General features: G+C 38.8%; 2 protein-coding genes across 2 annotated transcripts; one reads left to right on the top strand and one right to left on the bottom strand.

Moving 5' to 3' along the window:
- Positions 1-485: 485 nt before the first annotated feature.
- metap1 (methionyl aminopeptidase 1) lies at positions 486-12,474 on the bottom strand. Its single transcript, XM_020644619.3, has 11 exons — positions 12,277-12,474; positions 10,683-10,734; positions 10,344-10,453; positions 9,924-9,984; positions 7,883-7,974; positions 7,711-7,794; positions 6,606-6,744; positions 5,037-5,168; positions 4,110-4,253; positions 3,957-4,022; positions 486-2,508 (listed from the first exon to the last, which is right to left on the bottom strand). The coding sequence occupies exons 1-11, from the start codon at positions 12,457-12,459 to the stop codon at positions 2,342-2,344; spliced, it is 1,230 nt and encodes a 409-aa protein (XP_020500275.1). The 5' UTR covers positions 12,460-12,474; the 3' UTR covers positions 486-2,341.
- Positions 12,434-22,818, top strand: eif4eb (eukaryotic translation initiation factor 4eb). The gene is made up of 7 exons (XM_020644620.3): positions 12,434-12,549; positions 13,653-13,756; positions 16,768-16,863; positions 16,978-17,041; positions 18,572-18,685; positions 21,930-22,069; positions 22,154-22,818. Exons 1-7 carry the CDS (start codon positions 12,532-12,534, stop codon positions 22,266-22,268), a joined length of 651 nt encoding a protein of 216 aa, XP_020500276.1. The 5' UTR covers positions 12,434-12,531; the 3' UTR covers positions 22,269-22,818.
- The last annotated feature ends 604 nt before the right edge of the window (positions 22,819-23,422 follow it).

The raw sequence follows: 23,422 nt of genomic DNA, 5'->3' as shown, positions 1-23,422 counted from the left end.
TCACAACAGAAGTATCAAACCCTGTGTTTACGAGGTGCTTGTACTATGAGGATAGTAATAAATAAAACATTTTGAATTAATATAACACAAGTTTTTTGCATCAAAAACTTTAGAACTTTAGATAAAATGTTGTTTTCATTACGCTGAGGCCAGTCTAAATAATGTGAAGTGATTTATGAATTCACTTCAAACAACCATAATTCATTTTACATGAATTACTTTGTATTAGTCACAGCTGACTACACATACAGTTCTGAATAAGGTAATGTTTATAGAGGCATAAAGAAAGACATCTTAAATGTATCTTTATCAACTGACATGTTTACTCATGTAATCACATTAGTGCAGCCTAAATAAAAAAATGGAGTAAAAACCAGACATCAAATTCAGCACATACTAAAAGTGATTTCCATTGACACATTTTGAAATGAAACACTTTTGGGATACAGATTCCCAATCTATTGAAGGGCAAACTCACACACAGATACAGAAGAGTCATTTATTACTCCATTAGAAGAAATACAAAGATGGCAGAGAAACTGCAATCACATAAGTCCTCTGAAAATGTAGAAATGAATGCTGCTTGCACCAGGACAATCCCCACATCAGCGTACTTTTGTGACTGTTGACTTAATGTGCCTTAATTATACCTGGCAGGGTTTAAATTTCTAGATTCACACGTAAGGCTCACTTTGCTACACCAGGGCTTTTAGTAAACAGGAGAGACTTAGAGAGTATTCCTCAAAGCAGGATTAACAAGCTCAGCATGTTTATAATCTTAACCTGTGTAGATGTTCTGTGGTTTAAACACAATCCCCGTTAGTCATGTCTAACATCCACTACGTGAAACTGTTTAGGTATCAGGATATTACACTACATCAACACATAAATAAGACAGTGAAACATTGCATGTTTACATACCAATTCACAATTTGATAATTTCCCTAATTTTGCTTTTGAAGTTGGATAAAAAGGTTCATATGGCTCTCTGTGGATTAGAAGAGCAGTGTAGGATTTAGAGGCACCTAGTGGTGAAGTTATAGTTTGCAGCTAACAGCTAACCACGTCCCCTGTCTGTGGTGGCTGCAAAACTACTACAATGTTAAAGGCCATGTTACAATACATTTCCACTCCCTGCTTGTTCTAACAAATGATCACTTTTTAATTTGATATACCTATTAAATAACTGAGTATGTTATGCTAGGTCTCCTGAAAACTCTTGCCTATGGACCCATTGCTCTTAATTGCTTGACCTTTAAATATAAAGCTTCAGCAAGGAGAGGATCATCCAAGCTTTGCCTTTTTTCTTTTTCTAATTAAAGAAAGCTAGCCAGGCTGTGTCCAAAACCAACTATCAGAACCTCATTAGATTTCTTTATGTGCTATTTATCTTGTTCCTTTGAACTAATATTGTCCTTTATGCTGTTAATTTTTTGTACTTAATAAACAAATTACATATTCCATGTCAACTATTGACATTTTGACTGCTCCCCTCTTGCCAAGCAAACAATCTAGTGAATGAAGCATCAAACTGAAGGGAGCAATATGACAGTGTTTCTTATCTTTTACACATTTTTTCATCCAAGCATATTTCCAGAATCACCAAACAACTCCCTTGAATTGCTGCCTTTTAACTCTTTTGCTGTGTAAGAATTCAAGAAGCTGCTGGTGGATGATTTGTAAACTTAGAATGCAGGTTCATTTTTTAGCCTTCTATTATGCTCCACATTTTAAATGTTTGTTTTGAGTGGCTAGTTGTCACTGTTGTGAGACTTGTTGACCCAGTTTCTAGGAATGCTCCCTTGGTCTCTAGACTTGCTAGTTCTTTTCATTCATCTCTGGGATATATTTAATAAAGTCTAATTAGGTTAGCAGAGGCTGAGAGAAAAGAAGCGAAGCACGGCATGCTAGTTGGATTTGCCCTGAGCTCCACACACCACAGACAACGACTAACCAGCTGGTAGACTTTCTGGTCGACATCAACCAGAGGTCAAAACAGGCCTGATTTCAAGCCCAACCACTAAGCAAAGCCAGAACCTAATAAATACTTTCAGATTTCCTTCAGAGGATATAGATTTCGCTAAAAAAAGTGATCTGTGTTTCATGTAAGACACATTCAAGTACTTCCATTTCATTTGAGGAACCGATATTTAATTCAAAGAACAATGAGAGCTTGAGCTCTAGGAGTGGGGCCTCTTGTGTGTCTGTGTGTCTGTGTGTGTGTGCGTGTGTGTGTGTGTGTTTCTGTGTTTCTGTGTGAATGTGTGTGTGTGTGTGTCTGAGACCCAGGTGTGCTGGGTCGTCTGTGTCTGTGAAGTCCAGTCCTTGGTGTAGCTCTAGCCTACATTTGGCTGAGGAAATGAGCTCGGCCGTTTTCCTCCATGCGGCGGGTGAGGATCTCACAGCCGGTCTCCGTCACTAGCAGGGTGTGTTCGAACTGAGCTGACCGCTTCCCGTCTCTGGTCACCGCTGTCCATCCGTCAGGCCACGTCTCATCTTGCCAGCCACCTGAGACATCAAACACAAATACATTTGAAGCTTTGGCTTACACACCACCAATTATCCATTGAACACCGTGTGAGGCAGTGAACCCAAAGCTTTGTGAAATACTGTGAGAAGAGTTCCCATAGTTTTGGCTCAATTATTCTTTATTTGACAAACTTGGTACAAGACAGAAAATTTTCTCTGTCTAGTCCTTTTATCTCCAAATTTGGTCAGATAGAGTGAAAAGATTAAATCTTCCTTTATAGATAGATAAGCCATTCATTAACCCAAAGGTTAAGAGGAACATTTAGAGAAATGTGAAAAAACTGTATCGGCTCATGTATAGTTTAAATAGTTAATTTTTCTCAATTATCTCTTGTCATTTGGATTTGATTTTGATATCCTTTATGATCCCTGAGGGAAATTCAGTTTTACACTGTTATTTATAGGGACATGTATCTCACACGCAAAGGCCCGAATCACACACCTGCACAAACAGGACCTGTGGGTGTTCTAATGCTAGTATATTAGCACCCTCTAGCAAATCAACACATTCTGTTTCATTTAATGTCCAATAACTAAAGCTGACACATCATACAACAAGACAAAGTTACAGAAGATAATTAGACACTAACTTTATGAACATCCATTGTGAGTAACCCGGTTAGCTCTAAAAACCAGATTCAAAACTGCTCTTTGTGATGCTTTTATTTTGCTTTTCTTATTGCCTTATGCCTCAGTCTCTTTATTTCCGGTCTTCATATAAAATGTGCTTTTATTTAGAAAAACTGCAAAGGGGACTTCCGCTACATCGTAAAGTTACGGGAGTAAATAAATACAGCTAAAAGAACAACCAAGAGGAGAAAATGTTACACTTAAGTTGTTTTTTTGAGGTGAATTTATCTTAAAAACATCTGTTTGGGTGACTAACTCTCTTTCAGAAGGATGCTACATGGCAGATACATGCATGTATCCATTTGTTAGCTCTGAGCTCTGACTCAGCCCGTGATGAGTGACAGGAGGATTAAATGCACGTAACTTTACCGTGCTTCAACCAAACTTGGCTTAATTGTCACTTAATAAATCTTACTTGACCAATACTTGACCAATTCATCAATGACTCCACTGGTAAAAAGTGTGGGGGATGGAAATACATTTCAGTCAAAGTGTGGGTGTCGCAACACCCACAACACCCACAGTTGAGAGACGCATTAATGAAGAGAAATCAGAGTTGGTCTGCTATAAGCTGCTAAGCAGGGAGCACACCAGAGCACTGCCCTGGCACCTCTCCAGCTACCAGACCAACTTCCAGATTGGGTCCGCAACGGGACTTGAACTGGTGACCCTCTGGTTCCCAACCCAAGTCCCTACAGACTGAGCTACTGCCGCCCCCTTTGACTTATAGAATTGTTCCAGGTTAGTATCAATAACTATCCTTTATAGTGTTTACATCCAGAGACAGTTACACTCACCTTCACATATCATGGGCTCAATGGTGAACACATGGCCAGGCTTCATGACTCCAACTGCTTTGTTTTCTGAGAAATCAATAAAGGAATCATTCTCTCGTCACAGTCTGTAAAGACACTTTGAAACATGTTCATCAGCAGGATGGCACTACTCACTGGCATAATGTGGCACATTTGGAGCAGTGTGGAAAAGTCTGTGGATGCCGTGGCCGCAGTAGCTGCGCACCACAGAGTAGCCATTGGCCTGAGCGTGTTTTTGAATGATGTTTCCTAATTCTCTGTAGCGAATACCAGGCTTCACTGTAAGAAGAGAAAAGCACATGAGTAAGCATACATGTGTTTTATATTGAGTCTATTCAATGACTGGAGACAACATGGGACAGTCTCTGTGACATTAACCACTGGTTTCTCAAACTGACTTTTAAAGCCACATAATGGTGCTCTCCATGTTGGAAATGTTGTCTCAAACTTACTTTTTGATCAACCTAGCAACAGGCAAAGACGATGAGCTGAGGCAGTAAGCATAACTACTATACATAACTCTACAGACGCTACTGATACTAAAATAATCTAGAAGCAGGCTGTTTACATGTTAATTTCTTCTTTCAAAAAGGGCATTTTAATGAACGTGGCTGTTTAGAGGACTTCTGAGGATTTTGCAGCCAGCCTCTAGTGGACAACTCGAGGGACTACCCTTTTAAACACTGCCGCTTTGGCTTCATTTTTCAACGCAGGAGGTTGCCGCTTGAGTCTATCTACGAGTTTAAAAATGGATTTATAGTGTGTGTAAGTTTTTCACAACCTTACCAAACAGTTTTACAAAGATGTTTAACCTCAGCTATCTAAGACTAGAGGCATCTTTATTCTATTCTAGTTATTAAAAGTTAAGATAGGTTCGGTTTCAAGGGTCAAGAGCAAAGGTCAAAATAAATGCTAATACGGATATCTGACATTCACTCCTAGCCTAATAGAGATATCCTGTTGGCTTGACTAAATTGAAATTACATAACTTCCACCTCCATGGAAATGTAGTGTTCTCTAAGCACACAAAAATACAAATTAAAATCGAGGTGGAGTTCTTACCGGAGTCGATGGATTGCATAAGGCATTCATATGTAGTCAGAACCAGTTTCTTTGCTTCTTCCTCCACGTCCCCAACAAAGAAGGTTTCATTGAGGTCCCCATGGAAACCATTGTGGTATATAGTGATGTCCACTTTGAAAGAGTAAGAAAAATATATCAGTTAGATTACATACAACACTCTTGCAATCAAATCAACAGAAGAACTATTTGTGAGTAATCTAAAAATGTGTATTGTTTCATAAAAATCTATGTTAACTTTGTACACATCCTGGCATTTAAAGGTTAAATTCCTGATAATTATTCAATATTTGATCGTTTTGAGCAGGGCTGGAGTCTTTTAAGAGATTTATGCAAAAAAAAAAAAGAAAAGTAGAAAAAAATATCAGTCTGTTTATTTTTAAAGCAGCTTTTGTAAATTGGACATTTTTGTCCTCCAATGTCCAAACAGGGAACTACATTTTAAATCTGATGCTACACAAAAACTAACAATGCATCAAAGTCAATATTTTGGATAATCTTTGACATATCCAAGACTGATTTAAAAAAAAGGAAAAAAATCCCCCAGTCACCAAATATTTGTTTTATGGAAAATAACAAACTTGGGTGTGTTTTTTTTTCAAAAATAACAACAGTGACATCAACTAATCAAACTGGCATTTAAAGGGTTAAATTCCTAAAAGATATTGAATGTTTGACAGTTTTGAGCAGGGCTGAAGTTGTTTAAGAGATTTATGCAAGTAGAAAAAAATATAATTCTGTTTTATTTTTATAGCAGTTTTTGGTAAGTGGACATGTTTGTCCTTAGTGACTTAAGAGGGTAGTAAACATGTTTCACAGTGTTCTATTGATCTATTAAAAAAAATACAATGTGCATTCCAAAATGTGTCAAGAGAGAGACTTTCTTACAAAAAATGTGTGCCATATCCACTAACACATAAAATGATGGACAGCTGAAGAGGAAACATTTGACCAAATGGACAAAAATGTCCATAGTGATGCATAAGGGTTAAGTCCAAAGAAAATAAGGAGTTAAAAATACTGCTGATAAACTCAGAATTGAAGGTTGGTGAACTGAGATTTTTCAGACTTAAGGAGAAATAAAGAGAGTCAAGACTTTGACTAGCAATTCCCTGCTGTTAGAGGCTAATGAAACAATTTGTCTTGAAGGACCATGCAGTGAGAGATGAGTTGTTAGAAAGAAGTCCATCAGACACTCTGAGGGGAGTGGCGGATGGAAGGCATCGCTTGAGCAGGAATATTCATAAAGAGGCTAAAATTGGCCAAACTCCTGCTGATGCCATTTGAGGATGCTGGTACAACCATTTGTCATGGAGTACAAATCTTCTCTTCCCCCTTGCCCTTAAATAAAACATTGCCCCACATCCAAACTTTACCATTCCTAAAACTTGGTTTGACATTGAGAATACAACAGTGGCTACATAACTTGTGTTTGAAAAGTGTTGTTTTAAAGAAAGATCACAATCTGGTACTTCATCATTTAGTATTGGTCACACATTAAATATGTAAAAACGACCCACAATCATGTCATGTGTGGTGCAACAAGCATACCATTGAGGATGTCCCCGTCTTGTAGTTCTCTTCTGTCGGGGATGCCGTGGCAGATGACTTCATTGACAGATGTGCAGCAGGACTTGGGGAAGTTGTAGTAGTTGAGAGGTGAAGGGTAGCAGTTTCTTGCTGTACAAGCCTGGAAATAAAAAGACAGTGACACCACAAGCATTGAAGACGATTAATAGGCTGTATGTAATGAAGATGACGGATCCCTCTGTACACATTTATTCTACAGTAATATAATATCCTGTGTGTTGAATGTTTCAGATAATACAGAAATTAAAGTGCTGTACAATATTCATAAAGCTGGCTTTAAATAACATCTGTTGGATTAACTACTAAATGTTTCTATTGGTATTGAAACATATTTAATCATGCAAAATGTTTGTGGGTATGACGTTTATCATTTTCATCATCTGAAGTTTTCATGTTAGCAGCATAACGTGAAATACTTTGCGCTACATGGTAGCCAATCTCAGAAGTTTCCAAAATTTGGTAACGAGCACAGGACAGCTCTAAATTCACAACAGGGAAAAATATTGTGTTTGTATAAGGACTACAATAAATCAGCACACAAGTCGCACCGGTATATAAGGCGCAATCTGTTTTTTGGGTGGAGGTCTCCCAGAGGGAAATAAAGTGTTCAACTTTCTTCCAGCATGACGATTTCCACTTTCAGCAAAGTTCACGTTCCAAGTTTTTTTCTGCACAAGGTTTATTTTCTAAACAGAATACAACCATTTTCTAAATCATTATGACCTAATGATGGAGAAAAAATACACCACCAGCCTGCTCCGCCTTGCTATGTTCTGTATTTGAGCACATTTTGTGCACGCTACATGCCCACAGGTGCACAAAGCATGGGTAATCTGTACAGCGCAGGGCAGAAAAGCATCCACTTCCAATACGCAGTGAATGGGGGCATGTTGAAATGAATCGGGTAACGAGTGACGGCCATATTTGTGGTCCTTACAACACGTCCCAGCATTTTATATAAGAATAGGTATTAAAAGTGCTTCTTATACACCAAATGTTACTGCACGTTGTGCAAAACTGGACAAATCCACCCCCGCCTTTATAACTGGCTTGTGTTGAGTTTTACCAGATGCACAGCGTGGTCGATTTCTTCTGTTGTAACACCTGGTTTCACCATCAATGCTGCAATGTCCAGGACTTCTCGTGCCAGCTGCAAAAAAAACACGTCAATACAGGAATGCATCAAATAGAAAAACTACTTTGGGAACACCTTAACAGCAGCAACAGTCAATTCTTACCTCACACACTACTCTCATCCCCTCAATGTCTTCAGGAGAAAGGACCTTGATTTGTGAAGTCCCCTTCAGAAACTGCTCAGACTCAGATATCCCTGTGGGAGGGAAACGGAGACAGACAACTGTCATCATTCATACGCAGGAAACAAATGAAGCTGATGAGCTGACTGTCCTAGGTCTATCAATTCTTAGACACGGCTTGGACCATCACAGCTGGATTTAAACACTAAGAAGAAACAAGACTTTTTCATCTTGACTATCATCTTGCAATAACACATTAACTTGAGCAATTTTAACCAGAATACTTTGCATTTTCTAAAAAGCGTACATAAAAGCAGGTATCACAGTTAGCATTGACACGTCACAAAATGGGAAAAAAATATTTTGATATGAAATTCTTCAACTTAAAACTTCAATATCTAAAAAACAAACATGAGCAGATATCTTAGTTCAATCTTATAATGGGTAAATGAGCTGCTCCTACATGGAATAAACTACAGAATAAGCATCTGAGCGGAGGCAGACTCTAGTGACACTCACACTGTTGAATCATGAGGAACAAAGGAGATCTGTTTCGGTTAGATGAAGAACAGAGGCACAGGTGTCACTGCATTTAGCTAAGCAACAGAATAGACATCCTGTAATTAAACTACAGATTTAACAAGATCACAACATTATTTTTAGACTACAAAAATAGATCTTAAATACATGTTGGTCAAAGCCCCTGTGTCATCAACAATTTACTGATCTATAATTTATCATCTCAAGAACAGGACTACTGAATGAACATGGACAGTTGCCTAGCAACACAGACGGTAAGGATTGTGTACACGTCAAAGACAGCCTTCCTTAAGACCTGAGGAGCCTCCAGTGTGACTGAGATAATCAATTTAACATATTCATATATTGATACCACTGCTCAGAAAAGAAGCAATGTCTGAGAAAAGATAGTAGGTGTCCATTAAATGCCTTCATAACTGTAGTGTCCTTTTCCTAATGGACTTTAGAGTGATGATTATCACTATTGAATATGTTATATAAAGATGCTCTGGATTTCACTTCAGCTTTATTACATTCCTAAAATAAGAAGTATATTAGCCTGTAAAATGTGTGCTTCTGTCCCTGGGAAGGCATCACTGGAGAATAAAAGGAGACTGTAACCATGACTACCTGAGCATGGATCTATGCAGTCAGATGACAAGGATGTAGAGGTTGCCATGGTTGCATGTGGAATGACTTGCCCAGAGATAAAGATGTAAATATGCCAGGTCACATATTATAGGTATAATGTTATAAGGCGGATGACAACACAAATTCAACTCTGCTGCATTGATGTGAAATGTTAAATCTGAGAAATGTAATTGTTTTGAGAAAACTTTGTCCATTTTGAATTTATCACAAATTTTAAAAAGATGGTCTAGACTTGCTCTTTTTGTAACAAAAAGTCAAAAATAAAACAACATTTGATATGAATTGGAACTACACTAATAAAGGTTGATTATTTATAAGAGGTGGAAGGTAGGGTGAGACACATTTTGTATAAGAAAGACATTTTGAAATTCCACTAAAATGTGGAATAGATTTATTAACATCACATGATTTTTTTATATTTATCATAACAAAACTCATAAAGCTAGTTCTTAACATTATGCCGATGTCTAACTGGATTTAGGACAAGGGTGGCAATTGATTTCAGATCACAGGTAGGAGTATCAATTCAAGTTTTCAGCAAAACAGCAAAAAACACGACATGACACATGATACACATGACAATGTAATTCTTGGGGACAGAAAAACAAACAGAATACTGACCAACACTACAGTGTGAATGTCACAGGGCAACATTGCCAGTGGAATAATGTAGGAATAATGTTTTATCTGTATAGTTGTGGATTTTATGTAAGACAAAGCGTCTGCCATTTCATAAAAGCTCTATTCAAATATTTGTAATACATTTTCCAGTTTCACAAACACTAGATCTTTTTGGAAAATGAGCCACCAAGATCAAGCCTTTTTGTTTTATTAAAGAAAGTAGCATGGTTACCTCTGGGATGATCGGAGTAGTCAGGTCTTTGGATGTCACTTGGCACAGGCCTCATAGGAGTCTACACAATGAGGGAAGAAGAGGGCAGAATTTTTAATTTAGTTTATTAAACAATATGATTCAACAACATCTGCATCACACTCATTAATCTGACTTAAACCCTCTTTAGCGCGGTAACATTAAAAAAATAAATAAATAAGGAAAACAAGCATCTCTGGATTAATTAAACCTTTTTATTTGGTATATCTTTTGATAAAATGATTCTATTTATTTTAACAGTTCCTGTCTTGCACAAAGGTTATGAGCAAACACCACCATATCCGGGAAGAGATTTTGTTCCCTCTGGTGCTTGTTGAACTGAGGCAACAAACATTAAGAATATGTTAAGTTATTTGAGTTTTTTGATTGACAAGAGCTTACCAGGGGGTAGTAAGGGCGTAGTTTTCCAGTGTAACGGTAGCCCGGCCATGGGTCTGTGTTGATGTCCTTCTCCACACAGTTCTTGGATTCATTCTGGTTCTGGTCCTCTTCTAAAAAATAAACAGATCATCTCTAAAGCATTGAGCACCATGCTGATGGTAAACAGTAATGGGTATAATCTAACAGGCTGCAGTGGCACATTGTCTCTAGGTTGGTGTTGGATTCTAAAGGCACAACTTTTCATTCAATACTGTTGACAAAATAACATGACTTAATGATATACTTTGAACGATTCAAGCCCATAAAAACACAGAGCTGACAGTGATCCGTATTACATACTTGCTTTTTTGTGCAGCAACTTGTGAGACACCCAGCTCCCTTTGAAACATTCCTGAAAATAAAAACACACAAAATCAATGTAAACAAGGATACAAACTGACTCTCAGAAATGTATTATAATCAAAGCACATTTAGTCAAAAGAACAATTACTTTATGTTAGATCAATGACTTTGTGCTGATGCATGGCCCATTGTAACCTAAATTAAAGGATGAGCTGGATCTACAGAACAGAGAGGTCTCTGCATGTATCACTTAAACATGTATTTGAAAATGAATGGCCTTTGTGAATCAATTCAACAGAGAGCAACAAGGAATATAAACACCAGTGCCAGGTTGCAGAGGTGCTGCTTATCAACAGACAAGGCAGGCAACTGCTTGGGGCCCCAAGCCATTAGGCAGTACGAAACCTTCCTAAGAGGGCCCCCTTAGTTTTTAAATTAAAGTCACAGAAGGAAAACGAAAGAGTAATCTGTCTGGGAGTTACCAAAATAGACAGGGTCTCTGCCTATGCCATTTTTACTGTAACGTTTACTGTGTCAGGATACTTATAACATAATGCTGATGAAAGCTGGTTGGAGGGGCCCCCTATGAATTTCTTTGCCTAGGGCCCCAAAAGGCCCTCTGATCACCACTGCCATGTTGCAAAGCTAAGACTGCAATTGGAACCTGTAGGCTCTAATATGGCCAAAGTTATTTATACATTCATGCAAAACAGAGCTCCCCATGACACAAACATGACTGTGGATTAATGTTAAGGACCTACAATTGCAGACCCAATGTACTCTCTACTAAAAGATAAAAAAGCCAGACTTTAAAACCCTTTAAAAGAGTTAATGAACTCTAACGTCACTTAACTTAACGTAACTTTTTACAAGCACCATAACTATTTCAGGAAAGTATATTTCTTTTATTAAGTGTCTGTCAAAGTTGTCATGCTGTTATACAAAATTCTGCTCGGCTTATTAACCAGTTATATTAATAATTTAAAAGGCTGCATTCAGTCAAGTATGAGGTCTTGTTGGAATGAATGAATGAAATGCAGATAACAGATTCATAAGGGGGGCTAGGTCAGGTTTAAGAAGGCCCATGACGAGGGTAAAAGTCAAGAGATCAAACATGCAGCATCAACTCTTCTTTTATCAATAATTTAAACTGAATTATCATTACTTGCATCCTTTTGCATCACAGGTTACCTGCTGCACACAAGAAGTTCAACATTACAAGAACAAAAGATAAACGCTGACAGGATATTTTAACACCTAGTCAATTCAAACGAGCAGGGACGATGAATTTCACTCGAGCAAACCTGCGAATAGCTTGGCTAAAGCTAGCAAAGCGTTTTATCTGGGCTTTGTGTTCGGGGGATAGCTTCTATTACAGTCACCGATGACATTATTTATCCTCGGCAATCTGTGTACTTTCACAAAAGTGTACCGCATTACTTTCCATGAAGTATTGGTGTTATAACGGTTAACCAAGCACCCACACATGTCTAGCTAGCTTGACAGCTAGCAGCCGCGGGATGAAACGCCGGGCCCCGGTTTGTTGCTACAGCCCACTCTGAAACTGGACAAGGCGAGAAAGCAACAGTACCTGTGAACAGAAGTATGAGCCTTGAATACCAAGCTTGATACAGGTAGGGCACTGGAGTTTAGCGTCCTTGCTGCAGCCCTCTGTCTCACACTCTCTTCTAGCCTCGGTGCTCGCCATGCCTTCGTCTGCAGGAGGGGTGGAGTCGCAGCGCAACCAGCCAGCCAGTGACGGCACACTGCGCATGTCCGCAGCCGGGCCGTCACGTGTGACTTTCTGATCCAATCAACAGAGACTTTCCTTACACAGATTTGTAAGATGGCGACCGCCGAACCGGTGAGCACTTTCTTTAAAGAAAATATTAGAATAAGTGTGAGGCTATTGGTTGTTATTACAGGGACAGATCACATTCAAAGTTAATGCTCAACTCTTATTTATAGTCGTTTAAAGTAAAAAGATGGTTGTTACAATCACACGTGCTGTCCTGACTCGTGCCACGACCTAGGCTTCTAAGAGGAGAGTTCGTGAGTGCTCCAAACTTTAAGGCTGACGTCATGGCTAGCCGACGTGCCATTCACCTTTATGGTGGTGAGACCTACTATAAGTCCCATTACAATATTAAACGCTTTCCCGGAGCTATGCGTTTCTACAAAGCCCGAGAAATTGTTATTAAGGACATATTTGATTGTTATGACATACTAGTAAATTTGACGTGTACATTACTACCTAATATACAAATTACCCTTCAGAAGTTACTATTTTAACCTGCTGACCTCAACCATTACTTTGTGACTCGTGTCGACGTTCATTTAGCAAAAGTTTGATGTAAAGAAAGCTCCAGGGTCAATGTTGAAAGTATCTCTTATTAACATGATTTGATATGTTTAATTGAAGAGAGGGTATAAACTGTTTGAAATGTTTGACCAAATATAGATTAAATCGCGTGATGTTTATTTGCGTACAATAACGAACATATCTGGCACTCATACAAACATTTCTTTATAGTGAAGCCAAAACGTGATAATGGTGATAATGGTGATAATGCTTCGTGTTACCAGTAGAGGGTCATGTGTGCAAGAAGTGAAAGTAACTGAAGTGTAACAGATGTTTATTTCAACTTTCACCAGTGAACGCATCACGCTACGTAAAATAGTATATAAAAAAAAATTACAATTTATTCATGACATTTCTTAATTGTCTGAGAATCGAAATAAACAAGTTTTTCGACGGTTTTTTCTTCTTAACATTGACTTGTGTTTTATTACACAACTATCCAGCTGTCATGGCTGACGGGTACGTCTGTGCGTTGAGTGGACGTCGTATTAATGTTTCAGGACGTTTTCCTCTGCTCAAGTAGGCTAATAGTAATTACCGTACTTGGACTTTATTAAAAATACTCCTATTCTGTGCCCCTTGTGTGTTTCTTACGGCTTTTTTAGGAAAGCAACCCAAGTCCAACCCAGACTGATGAGGACGGAGCTGAGGAGTGTGGACAGGAGATTGTAAGCCCTGAGGCCTACATCAAACATCCCCTCCAGAACAAGTACGGTTATAACACAGGAATTAAAAACAGATATTTCAGGGGTCAGTGTAAGGATAAGAAAATAGGGAATTTCTGAACACATTTTTCAACTTTTCATAGACCAACAGGTAATCTATTTTTTTTAGGAAAGAGAATACCAGTAATGAAATTCTATTTTGTTGTTTTGGTAATTATTTGACATTTCTATTTAGTGCCATTTATTCAGTACTTTTCTTTTACTTATCAGCTGCCGGTTGACAGGTAATGTGTTGGTTTGCCAATTCAAATAAGGTTTTATCTGACAAATGTTGGGGTTACATGACTTCAAGGCTGTCAAGCTGTAGGGTTATAACGTCTTTAATACTAATGTTTTCTTGTTGTCATCAGGGTTAGGGTTAGAAAAAAATGTAGATACTTAAGTTACTTGTCACACAGTTGTTTGAATGAAAGGCATAGTTCACAAACTGAATGACCTTTCCTCCAAACATCTGAATGGCAGCAGTGAAAAGGAGTAGAGTGTTCAACAAAAACAATGAATGCTTTGTTTACCAGGAGGAAGCTGAGCAATTAACTAAGACACGGTACAAAGTAAAAACATCTTTTTGAAACTCTTTACTCCATAAATCAACATGTTTGCCTGATATAAAATTGTGGAACTTTGGAACGGACTGAAATTAATACTGTTTCCTCTATTTGACAGCACACTGCTGAAACAGCCTTTTTATACACTTTCCGTGGAGACCATTGTTGATGGGTGATTTGACTGTTAATAAAAGCAGGAATATATTTGTGTTAATCAAAAACAAGTACAGTATAAAATCACCAAAGAGAGAAGAGGTGCTGCTTGGTCCACAGCGGGTGACAAAATGTACCCAACTCCAAAGTTCCTGACCGGAGCTTTAAGCATGAAGATTATTTGAAAAAAGAGAACTATTTACATTACATACAACATTATGATGGAGGGATGCATTTTGATAATATCTTAAATCATAGGCTTCTTCAAGCTATACTTAATCAATATCTGAGACTGTAGTAAATATGATTATTTATGTTTCAGTAGACAGTGACTCAGTGGTGAGGATTAACTTGTTTGTTTTTATGTTCTTCCAATCTTTAAGTGGATTTGTTTTCCTCACAGTCCAAACAAATGCAGTCTGATGGATTGGAGACTTTATTTCCCCACAGTGAGACTGTGATTGTCTGTGATGGTCTGTTGACCTGTCCAGGGTGTTTCAGTGTTTTCTTTCAGTCCATACTCAGATAGGTTCCCACTCTCTTCTGTGCTGAATACAAATATGCAACAATTGAATATTTTCTGTATATTTAAATTCCACAAGGATATTTGTCTCTGCAAGGGTCAAATATAAAGTCCAAACAGAAAGCCAGTCAGCTAAGAGGAAAAGTAAGCTCTTCTCTGCAGCTCCACAGCTCAGTTGTGAGGTTTGCAAAACTTGGATTGGAGTAAATAGCTGTTAATTAAAGTAGTGCACAATAAGTGGATTTTATGTTTTAATGTAGTTGTCAATACATATGGTATTCCAAGCATGGTTTTTCACGTTACTTATTAAGTAATGTAAGTTAAGTTATTTAGCCTTCAATCAAAAAATGATCCAAGACCTGCCTGATTCCATGCAAGGTAATTGTGTGAGCATGCATGAGCAAACCATTTTTTTTAACCCTGCAGGGAAAAGATTCACTTCAGTCAACTGGCCACTGCAAGTTCAACTCAATCTGACAGATGGCATCAGCTTTTAAAGTCTTCACTGGCTCGTTTTAGAAAACAAGGCACATCACCTGTTCTAACAGGCAGTCAGCTGGTAAAGTCAGTTACAAACTGTCAGCTGTTTAGATTCACTGTGCACAAATACTCACCCCTGTGTAATGGGATATATCATAAAAACGGTGTATTATAGCATGATCGTAGGCTATTTACTGTGTTGTGCTGCTGAGATATGCTGTTTTAATCAGCTAGTTTTTATTTTGTTATGATATTCTTTTCATCAGTACCTTGAATGCAAGTATGGAAGTAACTCACAGGCCCTATCCTCATTCATTTTTAAAGACATTTTATTTTTAGTTGCAAAAAAGTCGTCTAAAGTAGGCAGTTAGAGGAAAGGAGAGAGTCTAAGCAGACAAAGCACTTTTTTGTCTGGACACATTAGTGTCAACTGTCAGAAACTTTAGACCTGCACCTTGCAAGTAGTTGCAAGTTTCAGACGTTCAGATCATGAGTAGGGTAGGGAGCCTTCCCAAGGTTTCATGGGACTAATCGGACAAAACACCGGTGTAGGGGGGTTCCCACTTGACAACCCCCGGTGATGTCCTGAATCTTACTGCCCATTGGTGTACATGGTGGAGATGTGGAGGCCAGAAGGGGACATGTGGTAGGGTAGGTAGTATTGGCGTTGATAATACCTGGAGCTCGCATCAACGGCGCCTGGGTCTGTTGGAGGTGGCCATGCTGTTTTGGTTGCAGGGGCGAATGGGGCCATGGGGTATGTTATGTAACTTATCTGTAAGGATTATAGAGACATCATTGGGATGAGTTGTGTCTTCACTGAGGGCTAATTATCCTTTCATTAGGGCTGAAGTACCTTCTGTTTATTTCAATTCTGAACTTGGCAGGCTTGATGAAATATGAATATATAATATGTGCTGCCCCAAATATGGCCTTGAATCAAACATTCAATTATATTTGAACACAAGTTAATAAGGGATACACACAGTTTTATTATCAAGTATTCTTTGTTGTTGACTGTGATGGAACTGATGGACAAGCTGCTTTATTGGCTCTGTAATAGTGTCAGCCCATTCTAGAGAGCTTAAGAGGGTGGCTGAGTCAAAAGAAAACTCGGTTTCAAACTAGTTTCCAAAAACCTAATGGATTGCACCATGACATCAATAGCCTGATTTACCGAGTGGTTTGTGAAGGCAGTCACACGCCGCTTGTTTGCGCCTAAGCTCTATGGCGTTTATTACGTTTATTTATGTTACATGTATGCATACCCTATTCTGTTTCTTTTGTCCAACAGATGGTCCCTGTGGTTCTTCAAGAATGACAAGAGCAAAACATGGCAGGCCAACCTGCAAATCATCTCTAAATTTGACACTGTTGAAGATTTCTGGGCGTAAGAGCAATACATCTCTGCGTTTTCCCCCGTTCCTCCAAAACCCCAAACCATGAAATGTTAAAACAGGAGGTAGGACAACTCATTGACATGTTTTGTCTTTCCTCATTTCAGTCTCTACAACCACATCCAGTTATCAAGCAACCTCATGTCAGGCTGTGATTACTCCCTATTTAAGGTAAGTCTGAATTATCATTCATATGCAGAGAGTGAGGAGTTTGAAAACAGTCTCAACATTTTAGGATAGGATAGGATAATACTTTATTGATCCCCAGAGGGGAAATTTGGGCGTTGCAGCAGCACAGACAAGTAGCTCAAAATACAAAATACACATTAAACAGAATAGATTAGATAAGAGAAATAAAAATAGGGGGTATATACAAGTTCAAAATGAATGATGAAGTTAACTATGCATGGAATTGAGACAGTATTTGCAGAGAATGGCAAGATAATTTCATCCCAATGTCCACATCAGCAGTATGTAGAAGAACATCGATGTTTTCATTTACTTCACTTCTAAATCAATATGAATAAGAAATGTCATAAAACATCTTTATCCCAATTTAGAGGATCACATTGTGATACCTGTATCATCGTGAGATGCTTCACTTATTCTCCAAGGCCGGAGTCTCGGGGCAGGAGGCCTGACAATATGACAGTTGATATCATTTACACTTGAAGCAGTAAAAGTTATTTAATGCAACTACTCCGAGTCCATTCTCAAAATTAGAAATTCTTGTGAGAATACTCGGCAATAAAACGAGAATGTATCAATAACTGTTTTTATTACCACTCTACCAATTTAGCTAAATTGGAAGATTTTTATGAAGACAGAATCAAATAAATACCCCAAAAAATGAACAGTACCCAACTGAATTATCAACACAAGCAGGAAACATAATCATTATGGACACTAGTGGGAGAAAAGAAAATCTGTCTACCCAACCCAGAGCTGTGTAAACAAGATGTGAACTACTTGTACTCTTGTATTCACTGAAGGGGTATTAGTTCATCAGTGCTTGTACAATTAAAGTTTTATAACATTTAAAGTTCATATCTAGTTTTTGAAATGCTCTGCTATGTAAGTTTTAACATATTAACAGAGTTAGTATAGAAGAGCAGATTAGTACTTAAAGGTGCACTATGTCGTTTTGGGAAATTTCAAAGTTGGAGAAGTGTACAGATTCTGTGGTATATGTTCATAACTCCATACACAAACTGTCCTCAGAGGAACATTTGGTCCCTGGAACACTGAAGATAAAATGCTATATGAGAAGTTATGGTGGGGGGCCCTCAACAGTGAAACCATAACTCTCCAGGTAGCTTTTTAGCTCCAAACAGTGTTCCAGGGATCCATTTGTTCTTTGAATAAAGTTTGTGTTTTCAGTTCAGAAAATATAGAATAGAAATGTTTAACATCTCCAACTTTCCCATTTCACCACCAAAACTCCACAGTCCACCTTTAAGAGAAAGATTGTGACCCAATTATACAGCCGTCACCTGGCCCTTGTTGAGTTACCATCATTCCAGCTGCTAACCCTCTGATGAGGTTTAAGATTTTTCTGATGTTATCATCGCAGAGTTTGGAAAAGCTGCTTTTTTCTTGAAGGCAATGTTAAATCATGCTGAAACCTCACTTTTAAAGGGTATTTAAAGTTTTGCTGCAGTAGTTTGGGATGTGTATTGACAATTTGAACTATCGCTTCAGGACGGCATTGAACCCATGTGGGAGGATGAGAGGAACAAGCGTGGCGGCCGCTGGCTGCTCACACTCAACAAGCAGCAGAGAAGATTAGACCTGGACCGTTTCTGGCTGGAAACTGTAAGTTTGACTGCTCTGTGTCCTGTTAAATGTTGTCACTGGAATGAGTGATTCTATTAATCATTTCTTCAGCCTCTCCCCAAAGCAGGACATTTATTACCTGCTGGCAGCCATAATTAGTTGTACCACTCGATCATTACACTTGTCACACCGCCGATATGCGTCATGATGACACATTTTCATCCCTTTGCAAGTGCAACATGGTGGTTTGTTCTTTTGCTGACTTCATCTGCACAATAAAATATTCTTTGATATCATACATGATTGTATGCTGAGCTGATGGGGACTACTCACAACACCTTGAGATAAGAGCATCTGAACACTGGTTAGATGTGGAGTCTGAAGTCCACAAAGTGTTCTGGGGAGCTGCTTTAAAGGTCACAGACAGGAACACAGACGTCCCGTAAGCCATGACTCGTCAGTTACCAAACAGCTCTGACTATATTGTCAAAATTGTATCCAATGCTGTTTGTGGGCTTAAACCACTCACTGCTTCCTTTCAGCATATTCAAAGCTGGAAACAACAGATTCAATGATTATGGGCAGTTTCAAAAACAATAGTTATTGTTGTTGTTGTTGTTGAAGTTTTGCTTAGATTAAAATGTAGCTCTGGTCCTGTGCCTGCATGGATATCTGCATCATTTGGAACATGTCAGTGACCGCCGTTTTCAAATGGTAAATCTTCTTGAGCTTGTGCAGCGCTTTTTACCCTTCTGACAACTCAAAGCACTTTTTAGGTCACACCTACCCACACACTGATGGCAGACGCTGCTATGTAAAAGTATCCATCAGTACATTCATACATATTCATCAAAGCTGACGTAGCAGCACGAGCAATTTGGGGTTAGGTGTCTTGCCCACGGACACATCTGACATGTGGCTGCAGGAGCTGGGGATCGAACCCCTGACCTTCCGGTTGAGAGACGTAGAAACGCCACCATGCCCAAAAATGTTTAATAGATAGAAGGGAAGTCTTTGTAACAACCTGAGCTTTGGACATGTGGGGCAGGAGGTTGGGGTCCTGCCACTGCTGTATTGTAATACTTCTTCTGGCCACAGATGGCAGCACCTTAGCATGCGAGCAAGCGAGGAGTCCTGCAAAATCTTTTCGTTTTACTATGTTCGTTTTCACAAAAAATATTTAGCTATCACCATAGCAAGGTTGTTATTTTACAGACTCTCAATGGCATTTCTGCCAAGTTGAAGTTTGATTACCGTATTTTCCGCACTATAAAGCGCACCGGATTATAAGGCGCACCTTCAATGAATGGCCTATTTTAGAACTGTTTTCATATATAGGGCGCACCGGATTATAAGGCGCATAGAATAGAACGTGTTTACAACTGAACAAGGCTGGGAGATATTGTGAATATATAAATATAAATACGTATAAAACGTAACGTATAAAACTACAAAAACAAAAGTACATAAGACGATTTCCCCAAATAATAAATTATTTCTTTGACGTTTCTCTTAACTCTCAAAACGTAGTTTTATACGTAGTGCATTCACAATAACTCAACGTTGTTCAAACGTTAATGTGCATATTCACAATATCTCCCAGCCTTGTTCAGTTGTAAACACGTAAAAGAAACACAGTCTGATACCGCTAATTCAAACGTTAGTGCAGGGGTGCCCAAACAGTCGATCGCGATCGACAGGTAGATCGCTGACTGATTCTCAGTCGATCGCGAGATGTTTTGTCAATATAAAATACAATTGTAAAATAGAAAAGTGATTTCAATTTCATCTCATTGCACTGTTTCCCACACACGATACCTGTGTTGGGAGCCCAAGTATACTTCCGAGCTGTTTGTATTTAATTTTTCATTTATTCATGAAATTGCTGCGTGCATGAGAGAGCGAGCGAGAGAGCGAGCGGGGGAGCGAGAGAGAGAGAGAGCGCGCGCAAGAGAGAGTGCAGGCATGCGCATCCCCGGTGCAGGTAAAACCGGGGGGGTAAATGTTTTACCAAAAAGTCATATATAGAAACTATGCTACGAGTATTGAGCGCATTTGATGAAGCTGCAGCTACTTTTCTCTGCTCCTCTCTGCTGTCATGACTGTGAGCATCGCGGGGGACGAGACACACCAACAAACAGCGCAAACGCACACGCACACGCACACGCACACACACACACACACACACACACACACACTTGCACTGGAGCGCCAGCCACCACGCGAACCTTTTTACTTTTTACTTTTAGTGCTACAGCACACAGTTGATCCGTGATCCGTACGGACCGAGGTGGGAACACACGTGACCCGGTCAAACAGTCGTTTGGACTTTACTCCGTTCACTCTCACCGTGTCTGCAGCTAATTTAACAAAAGCAAAATCATCTCACAGCAGCCTGCTGTAGTCTGTAGTCTGCATTATTTTTTACAGAACTCTCATTTATTATTTTCTGTTTGTTGTGTGAGTATTAAATGCGTTTGTAGGCTGTTGGTAAAGGCTATGGCTCATTATGTGGACTGGTAGATCTCGGCAGACTGGTAACTTTAAAAGTAGATCTTGGTTCAAAAAAGGTTGGGCACCCCTGCGTTAGTGCATAACTCAACATTGTTCAGTTACGTATAACACGTAAAGCTCACTTTTTCAGTTCATTCCCCGTCCACGAATCCCTCGAATTCTTCTTCTTCAGTGTCCGAATTGAACAGTTGGGCGAGTACGGCATCCAACATGCCCGGCTCCCTCTCGTCATTATCCGAGTCAGTGTCGCTGAGCGCCGTGTACAACCAGTATGGATCAACCAATTAACCAACTGATCCATATATAAGGCGCTCCGGATTATAAGACGCACTGTCGTTTTTTGAGAAAATTAAAGGCTTTTAAGTGCGCCTTATAGTGCGGAAAATACGGTTTAAGATTTACAATTTGTATTCCCGGCATTCATCACAAACACATCTGATTACCAATATATGTGTATTTATATATTTATATTTCAAAGTTAAATATCAATACACAGTAATTCATAGTTTACAGTCCAGGACTCTGACTCATATTGTCATGTCTAGTCTAGGCTGAAGATGACATGCTGATTAGCTTAGTGACATTCAGCCATCCATCCATGGTTGTACCAAGAAAAAAAACAATTAAATAATTGACATTATCAGAATGCCATATTGGGAATGTATTACCCTGGGGCTAATAGGACTTTGGATAATTAGTCCTCACTATCTTTGTAGAAATATTGAGTAAAATACAATTCAAATATTGTAACACTTGTTTTCTTTGCCAGCTCCTGTGCTTAGTAGGAGAGGCCTTTGACAGCTACAGTGATGACATCTGTGGAGCTGTGGTCAACATCCGCACAAAAGGAGACAAAATTGCTGTCTGGACATCAGATTTTGAGAATCGGGAAGCTGTGACACACATAGGGTGAGGCTGGTTTCCCTCATGTTTACCTATATAAATACATGTTATGACACTCTGCATCTTCTTACCATGTTATGCTGTCAACAGGCGAGTTTACAAAGAACGCTTGGGGCTTCCCATTAAGATGACTATTGGCTACCAATCTCACACGGACACGGCTACCAAGAGCGGTTCAACCACCAAGAACAAATTTGTTGTTTGAGAAATACCCTAAGTGCCTCTTTCATTTTCTTGTCTTATTTGTTGTTGGTGCATATGTTTACTTTGCTGCGAAGACTCTGCGCAACGCAATCTTGAGAAAAAAAACCCAACCCCAGACTATACGTGCCAAATGTTTCCATAACCTGCCCAGGACCTAAAGTACAGGAAAAACCCCATGGATAACAGATGAATGTGAACAAAACACTAGCAATGAGAGGTATTAATAGTGAAGAGATTTAGAGTGTGCAATACTCTACTACAGAAATTTGTATTGATTTTTATTTTAATTCAGGGAAACCTGAAAAGCGAGAAAAGCAATGTACATTTCTCTACTGTGTTCAACAGCATTATTGGTTTTCTGTAATCTTTAATAACATGAAACACTTTTAATTTATTTTTAATTTTTCCTGCAAATGATTAGATTGTTAGACTTTTGTTTTATGCCTTTTTTTTGCCTTGAACTGTTGCACGTAATCAACCTTTTTAAAGTATTTCATGACATATTCATTTGAGTGTTAATATAATTAAAAACATTGGTTTTGCAATTATAACTGGTTAAAGTGTGTCATTTACTTTGTAAGCTGTAGTTGGTATATTTGAGTCGAGTTGGGCTGTAGATACAAACATTTTAGTTACTACAGCAGAGCGTCCAGGAATATTCTGTAGATGGTTAGCGTTCCTATGTATAAAGAAAACAATCACAGGAAACAGTAACCTTCATCTCCCAAGTGGCTGAGGGGGTTACAGTTCCCCATAGCTGGTATGACATCTTCCAAATTCATACCCTCCAACCCACATACCCTAATCCTGAGGTTCCTTAAAATGTCAGTATAAGAACATGAAAAAACAAAAAGCTTACTTTGGGCAACATGGCTTCCCATCACGGCTCATTTCCACCTTTAAAAATGTCACTTCCACATGACAAATGTCATCGTGTTCTCAAGGATTGGCATTCTTTAAGCCAGCAGGCAAAGCATCTCCAAATAGATCCTTCTTGAGCTGATGAAGCGTACAGTGACTAAGAACTTTAATTGGTCCTTGTTGAAGTGGTGTGTAACCTTTAAAGGACAGATTATTTATCATGTAAGATGCTTTGAAAGCACACGTAGATTCTAGACGTGAACTAGCTCACCGTTTTAGAGTTAACATCTCAAA

Source organism: Labrus bergylta, chromosome 18, assembly GCF_963930695.1.
Source record: "Labrus bergylta chromosome 18, fLabBer1.1, whole genome shotgun sequence".
Lineage (NCBI taxonomy): Eukaryota > Metazoa > Chordata > Actinopteri > Labriformes > Labridae > Labrus > Labrus bergylta.
This window is presented reverse-complemented; position numbering and strand designations above follow the sequence as displayed.

Excerpts from the sequence above, each read along its gene's own strand:
- metap1 (XM_020644619.3), bottom strand. The coding sequence starts at position 12,459 with ATGCGCAGTGTGCCGTCACTGGCTGGCTGGTTGCGCTGCGACTCCACC. Across the intron at positions 7,975-9,923 it reads CTACTCCGATCATCCCAGAG|GGATATCTGAGTCTGAGCAG; the intron begins GTAACCATGCTA and ends TCCCTCCCACAG. Across the intron at positions 2,509-3,956 it reads TGAGCCCATGATATGTGAAG|GTGGCTGGCAAGATGAGACG; the intron begins GTGAGTGTAACT and ends TTGATGTCTCAG.
- eif4eb (XM_020644620.3), top strand. Across the intron at positions 13,757-16,767 it reads AAACATCCCCTCCAGAACAA|ATGGTCCCTGTGGTTCTTCA; the intron begins GTACGGTTATAA and ends TTTGTCCAACAG. Across the intron at positions 17,042-18,571 it reads GTGATTACTCCCTATTTAAG|GACGGCATTGAACCCATGTG; the intron begins GTAAGTCTGAAT and ends CTATCGCTTCAG.